The sequence below is a fragment of the Sylvia atricapilla genome, chromosome 10, assembly GCF_009819655.1.
Source record: "Sylvia atricapilla isolate bSylAtr1 chromosome 10, bSylAtr1.pri, whole genome shotgun sequence".
NCBI classification, from domain to species: Eukaryota; Metazoa; Chordata; class Aves; order Passeriformes; family Sylviidae; genus Sylvia; species Sylvia atricapilla.
Genome location: NC_089149.1, coordinates 14,893,035 through 14,914,393, shown reverse-complemented (window position 1 = coordinate 14,914,393; position 21,359 = coordinate 14,893,035). Strand labels below are relative to the sequence as shown.

General features: G+C 43.3%; 1 protein-coding gene across 5 annotated transcripts in view; it reads left to right on the top strand.

Annotated features, from left to right (window-relative positions):
• The window catches only part of YEATS2 (YEATS domain containing 2), a 47,328-nt gene extending 26,165 nt beyond the window's left edge, over positions 1-21,163 (top strand). For 3 of the 5 annotated variants that reach the window (XM_066326030.1, XM_066326028.1, XM_066326031.1), the window contains 16 exons: positions 230-488; positions 1,236-1,397; positions 2,299-2,429; positions 2,786-2,941; positions 3,658-3,831; positions 4,501-4,699; positions 7,298-7,429; positions 7,684-7,773; positions 8,766-8,877; positions 10,041-10,114; positions 11,162-11,241; positions 12,110-12,311; positions 13,700-13,926; positions 14,999-15,073; positions 16,453-16,526; positions 17,574-21,163. In XM_066326030.1, the coding sequence (XP_066182127.1) occupies positions 230-488; positions 1,236-1,397; positions 2,299-2,429; positions 2,786-2,941; positions 3,658-3,831; positions 4,501-4,699; positions 7,298-7,429; positions 7,684-7,773; positions 8,766-8,877; positions 10,041-10,114; positions 11,162-11,241; positions 12,110-12,311; positions 13,700-13,926; positions 14,999-15,073; positions 16,453-16,526; positions 17,574-17,682 (2,256 nt within the window). In that variant the 3' untranslated portion in view covers positions 17,683-21,163. Of the gene's footprint in view, positions 1-229; positions 489-1,235; positions 1,398-2,298; positions 2,430-2,785; positions 2,942-3,657; positions 3,832-4,500; positions 4,700-7,297; positions 7,430-7,683; positions 7,774-8,765; positions 8,878-10,040; positions 10,115-11,161; positions 11,242-12,109; positions 12,312-13,699; positions 13,927-14,998; positions 15,074-16,452; positions 16,527-17,573 lie in introns of those variants that run through there. The other 2 variants (XM_066326029.1, XR_010744371.1) reach the window with 2 other exon arrangements.
• The last annotated feature ends 196 nt before the right edge of the window (positions 21,164-21,359 follow it).

Genomic DNA, 21,359 nt, shown 5'->3' with positions numbered 1-21,359 from the left:
GGTTGCCCTGAGATCCTGCCTGGGTTTAACAGTTTATCGTTTTACTTGGGATTGGCCTCTTGCCGATTTAATTTTGTTCCTGAATGAAGAGCTTCTGTTCGTGACCAGGCATGTCCTGAAATGTCTGGAGATGGGGGTCGTGTACCAGCCAGGGTTCCAGGGCTGGCTGTGGCCAGCAGGGTCCCATGCCATCCCCGTGCCATCCCCCTGCCATGGCTGTTTGTTGCAGGTTGTTGGCGTTCCAGTGGGTTCTGCGCTGCAGTCGACAGTGAAACAAGCGGTGGCAATCAGCGGCGGTCAGATCCTTGTGGCAAAGTCCAGCTCCTCGGTAGCGAAGGCTGTTGGCTCGAAGCAGGTTGTGACTCAAGGTGTAGCCAAAGCCATCGTGAGTGGAGGTGGAGGGACAATTGTGGCTCAGCCCGTGCAGACTATAACAAAGGCGCAAGTTTCTTCCACAGGGACTCTGAAAAGTACATCTCAAGGCTCAGGTAGAGTGATTTTACACCTTGTTAATAGCTAGTGATGGGTCTGTAATGATTTATTCAACTGCAAAATAAGTGTGTGTGATTGAAAACCTGGAAGTGAGTAGAGAGCTCTGTAGGAAAATTCAGACTGAGATTAATAATAAAGAAAATGTTAATTCATTGTGTATAAGGGGGAAGAGGGAGCCAAGTGCTTTAAAACATGCAGTGTTCTGGTTGTGGAGACCAGGTGGATACACTGGGGCATGTGCAGGAGACCTTGCAGACTTTCATGGAGCCAGGTCTCACATTTTTGCCTGGCATTATGGTCCTTTCCCTATGAATCCAGCCAGGCAGAGCCTAATGTCCCAATTTTAGCCCCACATCTTCTGCAGTGCTTACAGGTACAGGAGTATGGGCAGAAGGCCCCTGTCTGCATCTGCACACAGCTGCTTTAGCTGAGCACGGGCTGGAGCTCTGGGCTGTTGGACAGCCGCTGTGTGGTGCCTGGGGCTGCAGGAAGCTTGCAGACCCCACGGCTGTGCTGCTTTGGCCTGCAGCCACAAGTGGGACTGCACACAGAGAGATTGTTTCCAGACCTATTAAAAAAAGTGTCTGTGCATCACTGGTGGAGTTAATCTGTGGTTAGAGCAGCTAAGTAGGGATTACTGAGGGCTGGTTGTATGTCACTGAGTACTTCCATCCTGTGCAGATTTCAGTGCTTACTAGTTTCTGCAAGCAGCTGTTTTATTCCTTTTTATTCTCTCTTTCTAGTGATGGCTACACTGCAGTTACCAGCCACCAACCTGGCAAACTTGGCAAATTTACCACCAGGCACCAAGCTGTACCTCACTACCAACAGCAAGAACCCTTCTGGGAAAGGAAAACTGCTGCTGATACCCCAAGGAGCCATACTGCGAGCCACAAATAATGCTAGTTAGTCTTGTAGGGAAATCTAATGAGTAAATAATGTAATCACTGCATAATTAATATGTTTGGCATTTTTGCTAGAAAGCATCCTGGTGCTGTGGAAATCAGTAATGGGATAGGGTTTCGTTGTTCACAACAACCCATATGTGGTGCTTTTTAAGGCTGAAATCTCACAAGTGGCTTTTGTTTTCAGTGAAACAGCTTTTCATGCCGTGCTGTCAATGCAGAAATGGTTTTTTTGGTTAATAAGGCTGTGAATGGAACTCCCAGTGAAATACCTGCAGCTGGGGCAGTTCAACTTTAATAATCTCACTGGCAGCAAGGAAGATCAGATACTTGTGATATTTATGACAGAGCCATGAGTATTTTTTTTACCCTTGTTTCTTAATCAGAGACTGTAAATGTCACTGTTCAGGATGTTCCTTTTGGAGACAGAGCAATATCAAAGTGTCACTGCAAATTACCACTGTTTGGTATCCAAGATCTGTTATTCCATTAGCAAAATTGCATTAACAGCCAGTGAAATTAAAATTAAGAAGCCAGTGAGATTCAGACTGTTTCCAGGGCTTTTGCTGCAGATCCATAACCTGCAAAAGAGTGATGAAAAGATTGTTATTTTTTGGACAGCATTTTCATTTCACAGAAAGTTCAAAAAAGCCTGAAATGAGCTTTGCTTGTCCACCAGTCCTCCTTATCTCTCCAATCACTCCTCTTGTTCATGGCATTAACTGAGCTGTAAGAGAGCACAGCTGAACTCTTCTTTACTGAATAATAACATTACTTGACTGCAAAACATGTGGCACCAAATGTCTGGCAAAGTCTTTTCAAGTACTTGTATATGCAGGGATGCTTTAGCAGCTGGCACTGTCTGATTACCAGAGGGTCAAGTGTTTTCCTGTGGTTACAGGTCTTCAGTCTGGTTCTTCTACGAATAGTGGAGGAGGAGGTGGAGGAGGAGGTGGGGGAACCCAAAGCACAAGCAGTAACTTGTCACAGCACCTCACCTATACATCCTACATCCTGAAGCAGACACCCCAGGTCAGTGGCACAAGCATCTCAGTGGAAGCACATTGACATTTCTGGCTGCAGGGGTGTTAGGTGGTTGTCTTGTGGTTCTGTAGAATATGAAACGTTCTGGGGCTCTGGTGTCTGGATCTTGACTTGGCTTGTCTCCTGCTCTGCTTCCATCAGAAGGTGTTCTGCAGCAAGAAGGCTCCATCCAGCTCTTAGTGCAGGAGCATCCAGTGTAGTTAGCAGTGCCTTGGTTCAGAAGATGAAATGTTGTTGTGGCTGCATTGTCGCCACAAGCTTTTATCTGTTATTGACACTCAGAGATTTCTGTTGTCTCATCTGTGTCTCGAAGTGCTGACCTCCCTGATTTCTCTCTGGAGCAGGGCACCTTTCTGGTTGGCCAGCCTTCACCTCAGGGCTCTGGGAAGCAGCTGACTCCAGCATCAGTTGTTCAGGGCACTGTAGGAGTTGGAGCATCTTCCACACAAGGACAAGCCCTCAAAGTGATAACTGGACAGAAAACAGCTCTGTTTACACAGGTAATGTGCAATGATGTGTTTCTCTCGTACTAGTTTTGTCAGATAAAGTACAGCAACCATAGCCACACATTACTGAGAGCATTTCCTTTCATAGTTGTTTGGTTTGATGTAGGGTTTTGTACAATTATGGTGCTGGCTGTACCGTGATGAGGAAAGCACAAAGGTTTACTTTCATCAGACTGCAGATTTCCAGCTTTCTCTTCTCAGAGGGGGTCAGCTTGCAATCCGTGAAAACTTGTGGTTGCTGTTTGTAAATGGGCTCTGGGATTTCTTTCTGAAATGGAATTGTAAAACTGAGTAGAGCCAGGTGCAAAAATGTACTTAAATGTTTATTTGAACTTCGGAAATAAGTCACCTGCTAAAGCTCTTAAAAATCTTTGGGTTTGGTACCCTTCAAAGGTGCTTTTAAAAAGTACTAAGTCGTCTCTGTGAAATTCAAATGCCCCAAGAGTACTTGCAGTTGATAATCCAGAATTCAAGATTAATAGACATATATTTGCACAGTCAACACTTGACTTCTGATTTCTGAGGTGATCATTTTGTTCTATCAATTATTTCCAGAATTTGATTTTTTCAAAAGTATTTTGAAAATATTTTCTAGTAATATAAAAAGCATTTATCTTGTTTGTTTCGTTGTTGTTCTGTTTTGGCTTTTTAAAATAATTTAAAACCCTAACTAATACACTGATTTCCTTATGCTGCATTCTTTCTCAAAGGCTACATCCAGTGGACAGACATCACTGGTGAAGATATCAGATGGGTCTATAAAATCAGTGCCTGCCTCATCCCAGCTCTCCAAACCTGGCACCACTGTGCTGAGAGTGTCAGGAGGTGTCATCACCACAGCTGCTGCTCCTGCCGTGGCCCTCCCCACAAATGGGGTGGCCCAGGTGAGAAACAGCACTGCCAGTGTTGTGTCATGCAGTGTTTGCACTCTTGCCATGACAGTCCCAGGGGAGGGCTTCTACTGCTTGTCTCCCCTGTTGGGTGTTCTCTGCAGTCAGCTTGCTGCAGGGTCTGCTCTTCTTGCACCAAGCAGCTTCAAGTGGGTGCTGCTGAGGGCCCTGGCCCTGCACTGCTGCCCCAGCTGCTGGCAGCAGCTGTTGGGCCCTGGCCCTGTGCAGGGGCTGTCACTGCTCTCCAGCCCAGGGCAGCGGTGGCACTGCAGCCTGGGAAGGAAGGAGGCAGGACATGGAACATTTGCATTCCTGAAGTGAATGCTGCCATGGATCCAGTTGATGCAGGATGCAGGCTGTCCACCTGCAGTGGAGCTGCACTGGAATTCACTCTGAGCATGGTTTTTTTCTGTGAGCCCCTAGTCTGTGCGTCTAAAATGCCTGTGGAGATTGGTGCCATGCTGCCACAGCCTCCATTCTGTATGTGCCATCATTGTGTGGGGGCTTTTGGATATAAGCTTGAGAATCTTTTGCTTCCAAACAAACAGTAGATAAAATTTTGGGGGTTGCTACTTTTATTACTTTTATTACCTTGTTGTGGTTACTTTTGAATCACCTGTGACATGAAAAGGGAGTTGTTATCCCTCTCTGCCTCTTATGCAGCAAGCAGATAATGCAGCTTCCAGTTCATCATCTTCTGGAACTCCTGCAGCAAAGACACCTGGACAGCAACACCAGATCTGTGTAAGCCAGAGCCAGTCTGCTTCATCAGCAGTGAATAAGACTGCGACTTCCAGTGTTGTAAGTGTTGCTTCCTTGATGACTACAGCAGCGCCTGTGACGGGAAAAGCTACAGTATCAGGTATTAAATTCCCTTCACACCTTTCCTAGAGAAAGTCAGAAACCAGATGTGAGTTCTGTACATGTCTTCACTGTAAACGGAAGAATTTAGTCACCTGCGTTTGTGAGTGGGTGAAAGTCATGCTTTCTAAAATATCTTGTTAGCATAACTTTTGGCTTAGCCAAGGAAATCTCTAATAATTTGGCATTTGGCATCGACTGTGTCTATTACATGTAACAGCACGAGTTGTCCTTTGGTATTGGAGAGGGATTTTAGTTTTCATGCCAGGTTTTCACTAGAAGATGCATTTTGCCTGTCAGGGGCAGAGTGTGTCACTAGCAAGATACCAGCAGTACTACAGACTTAATTTGTTTGTGAAAGTGAAACTCCACTGTACACAGAGAATGAGCAGAATTTGTCTCTGGGGCTTTGCATCTGCTCTGTTGGGAATGAAGAGGAGAGAGATGTTGATTAGAGGGAACTGGAGCCTTTGAAGTCAAAATTCATTAAGTACAGTGAAGTAGGCTGGATCTGGATCATTCAAGTTAATAAAAATGAGGTAATTAAATTGGGCTGCCCTTATGTGAAGGTGTGTTCTCCCTATTTATTTTTATTGTATTTCCAGCATCCTTGTGTCAGGGAGGGCAAATACAGCAGGTCTGAGAGTTATGAGTTAAAACTGGAAATTTTTGTTTAGATAAATTTACCTGCTGGCATGTTCTGTTCACTTGAAGTGGCTTCTTGTGAAGTGAAAGCAGAATGAGAATACAGAAAAGAGAAAGTAAGTGACATTGAGCTCATCTGACAGTGTCTTTTTGAAGCAGCTCTTCTTGTTTCCTCTCTACTCAGACTTAAACTTCTCCTTTCTCATGGGTCTGTTTTACCCAGAGCTTGAAAATGAACAGCATAGACTGCCAAGACTGACAGAATCCTGCAGGAAGCAGTTCAGTGTTTTTCTCTTTGCAAGGAAAGCAGGCAGGAGGGTTTTTTGGAGGAAATAAGCCATACTAAATAGCTTTCAGATTAAAACTCCTGTTTACATGTGAGAATGCTGTCTAGATTTTGTTTGGGGTTTTTTTATAACCTGAGGCATTGACTTCATCATGGAAAACTCTTTATTCAAGAATCTCAGAAGGAACAGTGGCTATAAAAGTTACTTCAATGTAATACCAAAGAAAAACTCAAAACTGTTAAAATTCTGAACATTTGTGTTTTCAAAGGCAACGTTTTGAAAAGGATTTCAAACTTTCCCTTGTTTTGTACCAAGCAATATCTCCCACCCACCAGGCTGATAGGGTATGTTGAAAAGGAGAAGGTCCCTTCTTAACAGCCTTGCTGTTGGATCTCCTGCTGTCCTACCCTGACACATCCATGTGTCCACACAAAGGAATGGGTAGCACTAGGTGAGCCTTCTTGCCTGGAGGTGAAAGCCTAACTGACCAGTGCTGGGCATCCTTAAAAACCAAGAAAAACCGAGACATCTTCACCAGGACTTGCATGTTTAGTACTTGGAAAGCAGCTGTGCTTCAGTACTACTGCTGCTAATAATAGTGTCAAAACAAATCATAGTTACAAAGTTGCCGTGGAGAAAATAAAGTTTATTGTTGTCAATGTTTTAAAATAGAAACCTGCTAAATTTCCACGATCTGAAGAAAAGTTAGCTACGGATTGAATACAATTACATGGAAAATAGCCAGTTTACCAGTAAAAAGGATGGACATAGGCCCAAATCACAGTGTTAGAATGCTGGCTGTCGTGCCTCGGGGTGTCATCAGAAAGAGGAGATGACATCTCCTTGTGGAGGAGAGAGCTGGCAGACAGGTGATGAGCACTCCTCACCCGCTGGACTGTGGCACAGCTTGGAGGGTGCTGATTTCTCCTGAAGTTACTGAGTGCTGCCAATGATAATGCTGTTAATATCTGAATGTTCTGCTTGTTCTTTTGGCCTTGACTAAAATCAGTTATTTAGTTCAGTCTCCAGTTTAATGTACTTCCCAGCCTGATTAGCCATCCTTAAGGGTGTGTTCAGTGCACGTTGCAGAGAGGATCACAACACTCAGTTCAGGTGTGTCCTTTGTCACACCTGCTGCACAGCAGCCTTGGGCTTGTCCCAGAGTTGGAACAGGGTTGATTGTGCCCTGCTGACTGCTGTGGATGCTGCTAAGCTGAACTGCAGAGGTGTGAGAGGCACTGGGATACCTCCCTGAGAGCAGCTGTGTGAATACAACAGAGCTGTAGTTCACTGGCTTATCACAGCCTTGAGCACAAGGTCTGGTCCTGACAAGAGTGTTTTACTCTGCTGAGCCTGCTTCAGTTGAAAGGTTTGTTACATCAACTTTTGCTTAAGATCCCTGAGTAATGAGGAGATTTGCTTTACAAGTCTCAGAGTGCTGTGCAGCATGTAAGAGTGTGCACACTGTGGTGCAGCACTACAGCGTTTGAGCCATCACTTGTGTCAGTGGAAACTGGTCCTGACAGCTCAGCCAACTGTGGCTTGTTAAGAGGGTGGCAGTGCTAGGTTACATGCCATCCTGCTTCAAGCAGAGAGGGAGAGAAGTAGCTGGAGAAAAACTAACTGGTGTGTTTTATTTAACATTTTGTCTTCCGTTCTTCTTGCAGGGTTGCTAAAAATCCACTCAAATCAGTCTAGTCCACAGCAGGCTGTTCTGACAGTTCCCAGCCAGCTTAAACAGCTCGGTGTAAACACAGCTTCTGGAGGTGTTCAGACAATACTCATGCCTATGAACAAAGGTAAAGGGCAGAGGAGGATGACAGATGGTGTTTGAAAATCTCCTTTGACACAGGGTAGCACTTGGTCAGGGTTGGAATACATGGTCCAAAGTAGAGATAGAAGAAATTGTAGCAAGGAATTCATCCCTAAACTTTGTGCTGCGAATAGAGTGTGTTGCTTCTGAAAATGTTAATTTGTTGCAGTGTATGAAATTTGATTTTCTTTTCTTCTTTGTTGCCCCCATCCCTTTCTTTTTTTTCCTGTTCATCTCCAGTGCTACAGTCACTTTCTACCAGCAAAGTTGCAGCAGTCACAGCAGCAAGTACAGTTGTCCCAAGTCCCTCCACGGCATCCGTTGCCAAAGGTAAAAAGGGATTTCTTAGTAAGACAAGTAGTAAAAAAAAGCTGGTGCTGCTTTATGCAGGTGGCCTGACTATTAAAGTAGACTCGATGACTGTGGATTCCTTTATTTCCATTATTATTAGAGTTTAAATCAAGTTAAAATGACACCTGGGGACTAGGAATTTAGCAATGACTTCCCCCTCAACAAATCCCACAGCATAAACGAGCGTGGAGAAAAATGAGAATGTTCTAGAAGACTGCAAGGAGTACCTTAGACACTCATTGTTTCAGTCCATATTTGCAGACCTGCCATGAGCAGCAAGTATTCAACCCCCGAATCCTGCTGTTCTCAGCCAGAGGTACTGGAGGTTGCTTTCCAGCTGCACTAGATGCAGACAGCACGTGTCCCTGTGCACACACGGGGGAAGGAGATAGACACAGTCCTTCCCAGAATAAAGCATGGGGCAGAGTTACACATGCAGTCCAGTTCTGGCAGAACTGTCATGTCTCTCTCCATCCCAGCTGCATGACCAGACTGCCTGGTTATTTGGGTTCGGCACATCTCACTGCTTCTGTCTCACCGGAGTTCTGTCCTAGACATGAGAAAGTTCACATGTCAGAATCACTGATGTCTTCCAAAAAGTTGTCACTTTGAAATGTCACTTCTTGTTAAAACTTGGTGGCTTTCTATCCAGTTCTTTGTTTGCAGATTGGCCAGGCAGTTCAGTGTACATCAGGCAGTCGTATGCAAAACAGCAACAATTGATTGTACGGGTTTTCTGACAAGGATGAGATATGGGCATGTGGACATTTGTGGGGGGAACATGTTCTGGTAGGTCTCTTTCAGCAAAATTGAAGGTCAAATTTGTTCATTCTTAGCAATGAGAATGCAAACAATAAATGAAGGGATGTTATGTAAGACCTTTAGTCTTACTGGAGTCTCACAAGACTGTCTAGTACTTTTATCAAGCTGGCTGTACTTTCTGTCTTAAAATGTATTTTGTTTCTTTGAAGTTAAGATGGAGCCTGATTCAACAGGACAAAACTGCAGTTCCATGGGTACCCAAGAAGGCCAAGCAGCAGTTAAAACAGAAGAGAGCTCTGAACTTGGGAATTACGTTATCAAGTAATTGTTCATTTCTCTATAAGGATTTCTGATCTTTGAAGTGCTGGGGGGATGGAGGTGGTTCTAGGAATTGCGTGCAGTAGTGTTACTTTGACCTAGAAATACATTATAAAGTCAGTCCCATACACTCTGTATCTGTACTATAATCCTGTTGGGTGGCATTTGTTTCAATGTTGCAACGTTTTATCTGTGCATGGATTTGTATGCACGGTTCACGAAAGGCGAAACATTATTTGAAGATTTGCAGTTGTTTTGGGCTTTGTTAAAATCACAAGCTGCTAAAATCTTTCTCATCCTCTGTTTGTATAAGTCCCTTAGCCATTGCGTGTCCTTAGTCAGGTCACAGTGCCCAGTGAAATGCAGCTGTGAGAAGGGGCATCTGAAATAAGTAGGACTGGCCACCTTCTGGACTCTCAAGTCTTGTTAAACTCATATACTTGTGTCATTACTTAGTATGAGGGCTGCTTTGCTTCAGAATTAGAATTAAATAGTGAGTATTCGATCACTGGTGCCTTGTTTGTGATGCTTTTGCAAGTACTTGTTAGTGTTTTTTCACTAGAACTCAGACTGCTGAATTTTCTCTTTATACTTCTTCAGTGTGTAGGATGTCTCTTCTGCTCTTGATTGCTCCAGCTTTCCTGTCTCTGTGTTTTGTAAAGTTTTGTTATCTCAGTGTATCCCTGAAGACACTACCCTGATGAAGAGTGTGTGTAAGAGACAGGAATAAATTTTCAGTCTCTACACCCTGAAAATGATTCTAGTTATAAGATAACCATTGGAAAATACAGTTCCTGACAGTTTATTAGACTATGGCCGATTAAGTCAAGTCCCATAAATACAAAGTTTCCCGTGTTTCCTACTGGGACAGCCTGCACTAGTTGCCCCTCAAAGTGATATGTAATAAAGCTTGTGAGATAATGCTGGGATTTTCTCCAAGCCTGTCTTCCAGTTTCTTCAGCCTGAAAAATGCAGCTTCAGATGCTGACACTTTGTGTGTTTGAAATACCTTCTCTGGATTGGGGTGTAACAGTTTATCCTCACATTGCTATTTGTAATGCCTTTGAGCCAAAGACTTTAAACCATGCAGTGATTTTGAAACCTTTTACATCAGATTCGTTGCTTCTAACAGCAATCTTCACTGTGATTCTTTTTATCTCTTGCAGCATAGAATATTTGGAGAACATCCAGCAGCTTTTAACAGCAATAGTGAAGAAGGTTCCATTAATTGCTGAAAAAAGTAAGCAGTAAATGAAAAGGCTTTTGTCTGTATTATCAGTGTATCAACAGAATGCCTTGCATACTCTGTAGCCACGGAAGTTATTAAAAGGTGGAATGAAATGAAACCATTCTCCTAGAGAGCTTACCCCAGGGGTTATTCTGAGGGTGCTTAGAATTAGGTTCTTCCAGTAAAGTCAAATATGTTGTTAGCAGTTAAAATCTTTCATCTGTTTTTTTTTTTTTGTTAGAAATAGATTGTATTTCTTCACATAATGGCTGCAAGTAGGTCTTTTTCCTGGTTTATCCTTAATGGATTTGCTTTTTTGCTTTTCATTTTTCTTTTTTGAAATTTAAAACCAGGGTTTCATCGAGCTGGCAAATACAGTAACATAGCTCAGCACTGAAATGTGTCTGTTACTGGGGTTTTTACCTTCTTTTTTAAACAAAAGGGGTTAATTTGCAGAGAAACATTTTAATCTTGTGTGGTATTTTATTATTTCATTCCTCTGACTCATGTTCATAATTGAAAATGTGTCAGCTTTTCCTGGTAACTAATGTACTTTGAGTGAGTGGTCCTGGAGTCTGGGTAGAGCAGACCCTCACAGGCAGAAGCAGCAAAGAGGGAGTGAGAGGCACAGTAAAGCTTTCATCACATAGAGCTCTTGTGCTTTTGCCAGGAAACCTTTTCACTGTTTTTTCATTTTTATGTTGTAATTTGTTTGGGGGAAAAAAATCCAGTTTTCCAAAGGAAAATACTTGGACTAGTAAGGCAGACTTACAGGTCTACATAATAGCGTTTTGGAGGAAAAAGTGGCTTAAAACAGCGTATAGCTACAGGTCTTGTGTGTGTGTGACCAAGAGGGAGGCTGGTTTTGCATTCAAAAACCAGTGTAAGTCTCTCTTGGAAAGAGCACAGCATTTGTAAGAATTGATTGCAGCCATTGAGCCTGTGAGCATGAAATGTATTTCCCTCTTCCTCTTTGCTAAGTAATATCAAACCCAGAATTCATCTTATGTCACTTACTGAAAATTTAATAGAGGTTTTGATTTTGTGGGTTTTTTTTAGGTGAGGATGTAAGCTCTTTTTGTGCCAGTTCAGTGGAACAGTATTACAGCTGGAACATTGGGAAGAGGAGGGCAGCCGAGGTAATTCTCTCCTCCAATGTTTCATAAGCAGTCAATAGGAACACAAAAAAGGATTTCACAACTTTCCTTGTTGTTTTATGATTTGTTTTCTGAATAAATCTGTTATTTTAAATGGCAGCATTCTTTACTGCAAGGTGCACTGACTTGTGTTCAGACAGTTTACTGTTCACAGACTTTCTCAAGCAGAAAGGATGCTGAAGGTCATTTTTCAGTTTATTTATAGTAAGATGGTTTTTGAAGCATTTTAAAGCTCTAGATTTTTTCAAACTGGTAGTACTTTATCCTCATCTCTCCTTTGTGGCATGTTACAGTCAAGGGAATTCTACCTAACATATTTATCTGTCTTGTTATGGGATTGTGTCTGCTTTCTGTAGAATGAGAATTGAGGGATCTGACACAAGCAGTACTAGTGCTGAAATAGATTGTCAATTCACTAAAGATAAGTATTTCAGTTAACCTGGACATTTCGTATTGTGGTTTCTCTCTATTTCTTCGTAACTTTGCCATCTTGGTGTGGAGTTTTACAAGGAAGATGTTAACACTTTATTAGATCCTCTGCTGTTGCCAGCTTAAATGATCAAAGAGTTTAACCAAAATTTAAGAACATATGGATTTCTTGCACCATGCCATCTTTGGCGTTATTTGGGAGATGAAACATTTCAAGTCAAGACAAATGTGACTAGGTCCCTGTAAATGTGTGTCCCTTTTCGTGAGATTGTTTTTTGGATGATAAAGCAAAGTTTATATGACCTGTCAGAAGTCCTGAGAAATTTTGGTTTCCATTGCAACCTAGATTACGGTTCTGGACTGTAAGCTAACTGTAAATGTTTTAGCCCGTGTGATGAGCTTTCTTTTTGCTTGGTCACAGTGGCAACGAGCAATGACAGTGAGAAAGATCCTCCAAGAAATCATAGAGAAGCATCCCAGGTTTCACAATATCACCCCCCTGAAAACAAAGCACGTGGTGCAGTGGTGTCGGTGCCATGGCTACACTCCCCCTGACCCCGAGGCCCTGCGGAACGAGGAGGACTCCATTGAGGACGTGCTGACACAGATAGACAGTGAGCCAGGTGAGTGTGGGGGGACAGGCAGCTCCCTGCTGCCAAAGACACTGTTCCTTAAATGCCTGTGTGCAACCACATCTGGAGAAGGGGATTCTTGCTTTATTTTCACTGAATTCACTCTGGTATAACAAAACTTGGAGAAGGGCAGACCTAACAGTGGGGCAATCCCATGTCCCTACCAGTCCTGATGTCTTTTTGGGGCTTCTCTTGGTTTTTATTGTGCTTTGGGGCCCTTGGAGGCTCAGTGTAGCTGAATCTTGTGGACAGTCATCCTTGCTCCACAATGTAATCATTTATAAGTGGATACACAAAGTAAGCATGAGAGTAATAACATTTCTGCCCTTGGGTAGGCATAGCCCCTATTGAGACTTAGCATGCAAACACTATGAATGAGTTCAGGTGCAGAACAAAGAAAAAAAACCTGGCAGTGGCAGTGTGGAGCTCAGTAGGTCTTAATTTACCTCAGTAAAATAACCCTCTCAGTAGGGGGTTAATTTACCTCCAAAAGTGAGGTGAATTGGCTCATGTGAAGCTTCATGCTTTGTATTACAGCTGCTACATTATTCCACTAGCATAGCTCTAGGATCTCCTCAGTTCATTTCAGTGTGTATTAAAATTGCATCTTTAATTTCATTGATTCTTCACGGTTAAGCTTTCTTGTTTCACCTTCAGATAATCCCTTTCCAAGAGCTGAATGTTTTTCTGTTCTGACCATACAGGGATTTAAGGTATTTCACAGAAGTGTATGGAAGTGATTATATGTTGGCCTGTCTGGCCCTGCATTGCAGTTGTTGAAGGTGGAAAGGAAGCCTACATCCACCTTATAATATTTTTATCTACATCACTGTATTTGTGTTTGTCTTTGAAGAGTAGAATCTGTTTACTGCATAGCTTTGCACTGAAGGTTTTGCTGGCTTGTGTCAATCATTCAGAGAAGAGGTAGCCTTTTGCCTTTTCACTGTCAACCTGTCTTCTGATTTTTTTCTTAAGAAGCACGATAATGCTCGTCACAATGTAAAAGATGATTTAGCACTACATGGTGCCTACATGTAAAAGCTCCATTTCTCTAAGCAAGTTGAAGAGCAGCAGACTGATTTGCCAGTTGCCAAAAAGCTTCAAAAGCTTTTGGGAGACTGACATGAGCCTGGTTTTGTATGAAATGCAGCCTTCTTGATTGGTGTAGGAGCAGATGTGGGAGAGAACCATGAGTGTCATGAAGATATAATTAGAAGGTTCTCAATGACTGTTTGCATTTCTGTTCGTCTTTATATTCGGTAGGCACTACAAAAATAACTTGCAATTACCTTAATTTCTTACCACATTTTGAGTGTGCATCTGTTTATAAACAGCTTTCTATAACCTATCATGTGTTTAATTGATTGCTTCTATTTCAGAATGCCCTTCATCTTACAGCAGTGGTGAGGAGCTGTGCCGAAAACTGGAGGAACTACAGCAGTTTCTGAAACAAGAGCCAGAACATGAAGAGGAAGTAGATATTCTCAACTTTAGTGAGCCATTAAAAATAAACATTAAGAAAGAACAGGAGGAGAAACAAGAAGAGATGAAGTTCTACATGGCTTCCTTGCCTGCATCAGAGTTTGTGAGGGACACTGCTGAGAAGGTAATAAGTGAATCAAAAAGCTAATTAGAACTGTTGTTAAGCTAGTTGTGCAACATTTATTTAGTTGCATTTCTTTCATCTATATAGACCTCAGGACTTTTTAATGAATTTTTTATGCATACCCTGGAAAAATTAGACCTTCTGACTCAAGACATGCAGCTGCCAGTTCTGGCAGGGGAAAGGGAAGAATGCCAGCTGGGAGCTCGCTTCAGAGTAGCTTTTTTGCAGGGCTTAAAACAGAAAAATCATCTTGAAAGGCTAAAAGCAAAAATAAGTGAAGGATGAGGAGTCCTAGCAGTGAATTCTTCCTATCCCATCATGCGAAAGATAGGGACTTGTTGCTTGGACCAAAGCTGTGTAATAGTTCCTGAAAAGGGGTTGTGGTAAACCTCAGCAAACTTCTCTGCTGCTTGGATTTCTTCTTCCTGTTCAGTTTAGGGCAGGAGAGAGGGAAGTTTTCTGTCATGGCAGCAGGAGGGGTTCATGTGGAGCAACTGCCGGAGAAAGAAAGGATCCCTGTCCCCGCCTCACCTGCTGACATCAGGGGACAAAACGTTGGTTCTGCAGTGTGTCTGGTCTCTTGCTACATAGGTGACAAAGGCACAGGCACAATGAGAGTGGAACGGAGGGATGAAACACTCTTTTGATGTGGAACTCCTGTGCCAGGAGTGCTGTTTCAAGTGGTTTTAGTGGCCATAGTTGGGTGCAGGAAAGGTGGTGTGTAGATGGATTGAAGATGTGCACAGTTTTAAAATAGGACTTCGATTCTCAACGCAAAGATACCCAGTGCAGCCTGGGTTTTGTGTGAACTTTCTGAAACAAAAACTAAAACCTGCTTTTGTTTCTTCTGACTTTCAGAGGCATTTCTGCAGGCAGCACTAATTTTACCCAGATGGGTTTTTTTTAAATTAAGCCTGAGCTTATACTGATAAAAGCTTTGTATGTCTACTTGCTTCTTTTTTAACTACCCTTTGTAATAGAGTTTTTTTCTGTTAATCCTATCTAATTCTAGTACAATGTGAGTTGTGGTTTTTGATACACTTAATTCTTTTTTCTCTCTTGTATTTTATAGATAGGGATTTCTTTTCAACCTGCTGAGGTACAAAAGAATGTTTATGCATCCGTAATAGAAGATATGATTTTAAAGGTAAGAAATTACTTCACAGGAAGGGCTTGTCTGTAATTGTATTAACTCAACAATTAGAAAAAAAGATGGAATATCTTTATTATTGTGCATTTATCAAATCAAAGTCCATCTTTCTGCATGGATAGATACACAACTGCCCAAAGAAGGTTATACACTTTTGTGTGGGTTTTCAGGTTTCTAACTGATTCTGTTGGCTTGAACACAGAACAGTGATTTGGAAGTTCTCACCACCACTAAGATACTGGCATTCTGTAACTTTGAAAGTACCCCATGCTTTGTCCTTCTCTTCAGAACTGGGGGAGGAATCTTTCAGATTGTGCAAGACTTGATTGTTTTATACAAGGTTAGCTGTATTTTCCTAAATACTACTCAGTTATTTTGCCCAGGTTGTCTCTGCTGGGAGACTGCTGAATACCTGCAGAGAGTAACAATTCTATCATGTGTGAAAAACTATTTCTTTATCATAATCACTTCTGGAAAAACAGAGAAGTGGTTTTGCACCAAAATTTGAACAGCAGGGATCTGGAGTTCTTTGGCTTGGACTGAAGGCTAACACAGATTATTTGAAGCAGCACTCTGGTGTATCTCATGCCAAAGATTATTTTTGGAGTTGTTTTTACAGACTGCAGCTTATCAGAAAATGGGTTTTACAAAAGCTGATTGATTCCAGGTGGCACATGCACTCAAACCTGTGCTGTGCTCCTTGTTACTTGCCACAGTTGCTCTGATACAGATACATCCATTTGTAGACACAGATTGTAGCCATCAGGTTGCTCCATTATAATTGCAGAGTTGTGCCAGGTTTCCTCACTGAACATAGCAGAAACCTCTCCTCTGGTCTTGATACAGCTCAGAAAGCCAAGAGCCTTAATTAGCTTATGACTGAGCCTTGGTTAAGCCAAGTGTTGGGCATATGGCTGCCCAGGCTGGGAGGTTTCTGTGAGGGTGTTTTGACACCAGCCTGGTGACCACTGGGAAAGGGCTGAGATGCAGGTATTGACTCCCAGGAGCATATCTGCAGTCTGCCATGTACAAAAGCAGCTCTGGTGTGTGAGAGGAAGGGTCCTGAAATGCTCTTGGAAGCTCAGGCTCTGGAATGCTTGGTCTTCCCTGTGGGGCACGTACAGCTCTGCAGGTCTGGAGGGAAAACAGACTGGGAAGTTGCAGCCTGAGCTCTGCACACTTCTGGGTCTCTTTTTGTTAGATAAACTCATGTCTTAAGTAGTAAAACTCACTCAGATGTCTTGAAGTGGCATGTGCCGATCATTTGAGGATTGAAGCCAGCCAAAATTTCAGCTGCTTTTACACTGATAGTTGAGTGACTAGCAAGTTCCTTTGCCCTTTTTGTCATGGTCTCTCAATGCTGCCTCTTGTCTCAGGCCACTGAACAGCTGATGAGTGATATCCTACGGCAAGCGCTCGCTGTGGCGTACCAGACAGCTCCTCACAACAGGTACAGCACTGCTCTGCCACCACGGCACTGAGGTGTCATGGCTTTGGGAATCTATGGCTTTGTGTGCCTCAGACCATGAGACTCAGGGGATTTATGGACTATACTCTGAGAAGAACCAAGCCTTAAGAGGGGTTTGTCATTTCGTGGCTCCCTAGTAGGAAAGGATGGAAACATAAACATTAAAAACCAAGGCAGGATTCCCTGGTGTTGCCTTGCCTCAGAGGCAGATGACATGTTTCTGCAGAGCCACACTGGAAGGACCTGCTCACTCTTGTCCCAGGTTACTGTGTAGACAACTTAGGCATGGCCTACCAGAACTTAAATAACCTAAATAATCTCTCTTTTTTACTGATACACACTTTTCTGCCTCAAATGCTGAGAAATTTTTATAGAATCATAAAATTATTTGTATTGGAAGAGACCTTAAAGATCATCTTGTTCTACTCCCTGCCATGGGCAGGGACACCTGCCACCATCCCAGGCTCCTCTAAGCCCCATCCAGCCCGACCTTGGACACTTCCAGGGATGGGGCATCCACAGCTTCTCTGGGCACCCTGTGCCAGGGCCTCAGCACCCTAACAGGGAAGAATTTTTTTTAATATCTAATGATTAGGCTACATTTTGATTTCTGATCAGCAGCATGATTTGAGATAGCTTAAATTGATTTAAAAAACCCAAACACTACGAGAAAATGCTCAGTTTAAATATTCACTTGTATGTAATATATAAATATTTACATAATATATTAAAAAGTATATTTAAAAGTATAATGTTATATATCAAAGTACATACACAACAATTATGCTATACATGTTCAAGAATTCATACTTTAGTATTTATTTGATTTTCCTGTCCAGTGCCCAAGAGGTTCCCCCCAGTCATTTGAGTGGCTTTTTTTGTGCTGTGATATTTTAATGCTTTCCCTGCATTACTCTAACACCTGCTCTTATATACTTTTTTTTGCTTTGATTGTTATTTTTGACTTGCTGCTTTATGGACATGTGGTTTTTGTGTATTATAATAGCATCTCTGATGCATTCCCTGCAGGACTCCAAGAGAGATCACAGTGATGAATATTCACAAAGCCATCTGTAATATTCCCTTTCTTGACTTCCTCACAAACAAACATATGAAGATACTAAATGAGGAGCAATGAAATAGAGCAGAGGAGGTGCTACAGGAAAGGTGGATTTATGACTGAAGTTGGGCTGACAAATCCAGTATTTCTGTAGGACACTATTACATTTATAACATTGGGCTACTAGATTGTTACCTCCAACTAAAGATGCACCTTAATGCAACAAAATGATGCTCTGTTCCAAATCAAGTTGTTAAATGTCAGTGTTTACTTGGTAAGTGTATGTTCAGTGGCTGAACAAACATTGTCAGTTTGCATCGAGTTGCTAGCTGTGAGAGACTCCACAGGCCTGGTCCCTCTGAGACTGCTCTGCTGGTGAGACTGAACAGTTTTGAAGGTTTTGAAGGCGAGAAATGATGGGTTTTAATGCAGTCTGCAGATGAGTTGGTTTCTCCGTGCAGCGAGCAGGGCACTTGCTTTGGCACTCTGAATATGGGAAGAGTCCAAGGCAGCTCAGGTGGGCCATGTGAGTAGATGGGTGGATTAGGTGTGAATTTGGGGGAGCAGAAGGCTGATGGCAGCAGCAAGTTTGGCCATTCCTGCCTGGGCATGATGTGTGTGACTGAGAACACAGCTGGGTAGGTTTGTCAGCAGCTCACTCAGCTGAGTGTCACCTAACCAAATTCCCTGCCTCTCTAGAGGAGGTGTCAGGTGCCACCTTTCTTGGTCACCTTGGAAAGGGTAGACTGGCACAATATCAAGCAAGATGAACAAACCACAATCAGGCTTGGAAGGATTTGACTGACTGCTTGTTCTGCATGGGAAAGGAGAGGAACAAAGACGATATTCAGGGTTTGTGGGCTTGGGCTGGCTGAAATGCTTCGCTTGCCCAGTGAGTGCCTCCCCAGGCTTCCAGAAGGTTTGAAGAGTGCTGGAGGGCAGATAACCAGCAGTGTTGTACAATTCATAATGTTGTACCAGGTATCAGCCCAAACTGTGCAGTGCTGTGGGAGCAGCACTGCTTTGGCTTAAGTTCTGTTCAACACAGAGAGGCCTGGTAGGATTGAAAACTCAAAGACTTGCTGCTCCTGGGGAGATCCTCTCATGCCTTGACTGCAGGAAGAAGTTCTGCTACTAACCCCAGCACTTACCTGTCTCAAGAACACCATTGGTGAGGGAGACATGTCTGCAGCCTGGCTATCAACACCTTGCTGAAGAAAGCTTCGTTGACAACATCCTGACCACCCCACATCCACCACCCCTTTGTCCTGCCCCATGGGTGCTTGCTGGTAGTGTGAATAAGCCATTGTGAAGTTGGTGGGACTCTTGTGGGACTGTTGTGCTTTCAGCATGCTTGTTTTGTCTGGCAGTGCTGTCATGGGTGGAGCATGGGCCAACAGCCAGAACCTCCAGTGTGCTGATCTCAGCTGGGTCTCTGATCTGCTGCATGGCCTTTGATTTAATCACTCTGTGCCTCAGTTTCCCCATCTCTGAGCATGGGGAGCAGGATACCTACCTCACAGGGGTGTACTGAGGCCTTGCTCTTGTTGGTGCCGTGCTTTGACAATACAAAGCCTTTTATAACATTAAACTACAGTTAGCTTTCTTGGCCTGGGGTAGGAGCAGAATGTTATCTTTTGGTGCTTTTTTGGGGCTAGAAGACAGGCAATGGTAACTGCAGTAGCGTGCAGGAACTGCGAAAAAATGCTTCAGCGAGAGGTTTCACACTTGGAAGGAGAGTGGTATAAGTTTGGTGCAGTTGTTAAACTGAAGAAAGCACTGTGTACCTCAGATGGGATGCCACCTGTCTTCTGCACCTTAAGTAAAACTGATGTCTGCAGGAAAGCCCCTCTCAGTTCATCACAGGTAACAGGGAGCTGCAGTTCTGTTGGATATATGAGTAGCAGAACCTGACCCCTAAACCTAGGAAATGGGACCAATGGATGAAATCCAAACAACGCTCAGAGAAGGACTTAAATGCCCCCTAGGAAGGACATTACAGATGCTCTGGATTCAAAAGCTAATCCTGGCTTGTTCGGGTGAGCTGAGTGCAGGATTGCCCGTGAAAGGAAAGGGCACAGCTTAGCCCTGACATTACTTTATCAGCGGAGGTCAGTGTGGTGGAGTTGAGCAGCAGTGATTATGTTTCAGCTCAGTGTTGAGTTGGGAGGAATCCAGGTAGCTGGGGAACTGCAGGCCCCCTGCTTTGTAGGCTGTAGTGAACTTGGGGTCTGTACTCCCTTCAGGCATCCCTGAACACTTTATGGAAGAGAAGGGAATTTTTGAGATCCCTGTCACTATCCGGACAGTCTGCAGGTTCTGTGGGAGCAGCCTTTTGGGCTAACTCAGTCGTGCTGTGATCTGCAATGACCTCCTGTACTGTGCAGTTTTGGGTGCCACAGTGGAAAAAAAAGACATTAAGCTTTGCAGAGCATCCAAAGGAGGGCCACGAGTATGGGGAAGAGCCTGGAGGGAAGCTGTAGGAAGAGCAGCTGAGGTCACTTGGTCTGTTCAGACTGAGGGGAGACCTCATTGTGGTGTTCAGCAGCCTCCCAAGGGGCAGGTACCAGTCTCCTCACTCGTGACCAGTGACAGGACCTGAGGGAATGGCATGAAGCTGAGTTACAGGAGGTTTAGGTGGAAGATCAGGAAAAGATTCTTCACCCAGAGGGTGGTTGGTTACTGGAACAGGCTCCCCAGGGCAGTGGGCACAGCACCAAACCTGTCTGAGTTCAAGAAGCGTTTGGACAACGCTCTCAGACATGTGGTGTGACTTGGGGTGACCTGTGCAGGGCCAGGAGTTGGACTCAGTGATCCTTGTGGGTCCCTTCCAACTCAGCATGTTCTGTGACTCTATGCACATGCATTTCCAGCCCCTGCCTCTTGCAGGCTTTGTTTCTGGGATTCTGATAACACCCAGAGCAGCTTTTGAGGATGCAGGAGCTCATCTTTGGGCATCTGTTTGCAAATTGTGGCTTCTTTGCCTGTGTCCTGCTTTTCTGTGAGGAATGGAGTTTCAGAAAAAGCTCTGAACCTGGCCCTCAAGCAGGCAGGTACAGACCCCTCCTTTTTAATGGGCTTCTTGTAGTGGAGATCTATTGCTACATTTCTGAGCAACCACAGGTTATTCTCCTAGGAGATGCTATATTATTAGTATATAAAGTTTGCTGAAGAAAAAGAAACTGTTAAAAGCAGATAGAAAATGACACATTTGTTTAGTTCTTCAGATGTAGGAAACGTTGTTGCAACAAATTCTTTGCATTTTGGATAGTGGTGGGAGAAAAATTTGTTGGTGAGAAGTTCCTGTGGGAATTGCTTGGAGATAGGATCGAGGTTGTGGAATTTCACACATCCCTTCAGGTGTTTGTGGAATGCTACAGGTGCAGTGTGTTGAAATGTTACGGTATGTTTCTCTGGCTTTCTGAAGAGTTAAAGATCTCTTTACGAATATTGCCCCTATTTGTAATGCTGAGTGTTTAAATCCTTCATGTTATCTGTATTATACTGTATAATTGTGTAATATACGTATGTTTACAATAAATTCTTTTATTAGCTGTGCTAGGATTGTCTCGACTGTCACTTTGGAACTCAAAGTTTCTCCAGATCCACTGATACTTTTGTGCTCTGTGTATTCAGAATGTTGTAGTTAGTTCTAGATAAGAATTGCTAGTTGAGGAATTGATCTGAAGGAAAAGGTAATTTTCCCCTTTTCTAATTAATTTTAAAAGCTCCCGGTTTTGGAAGGTGGGGGAAGG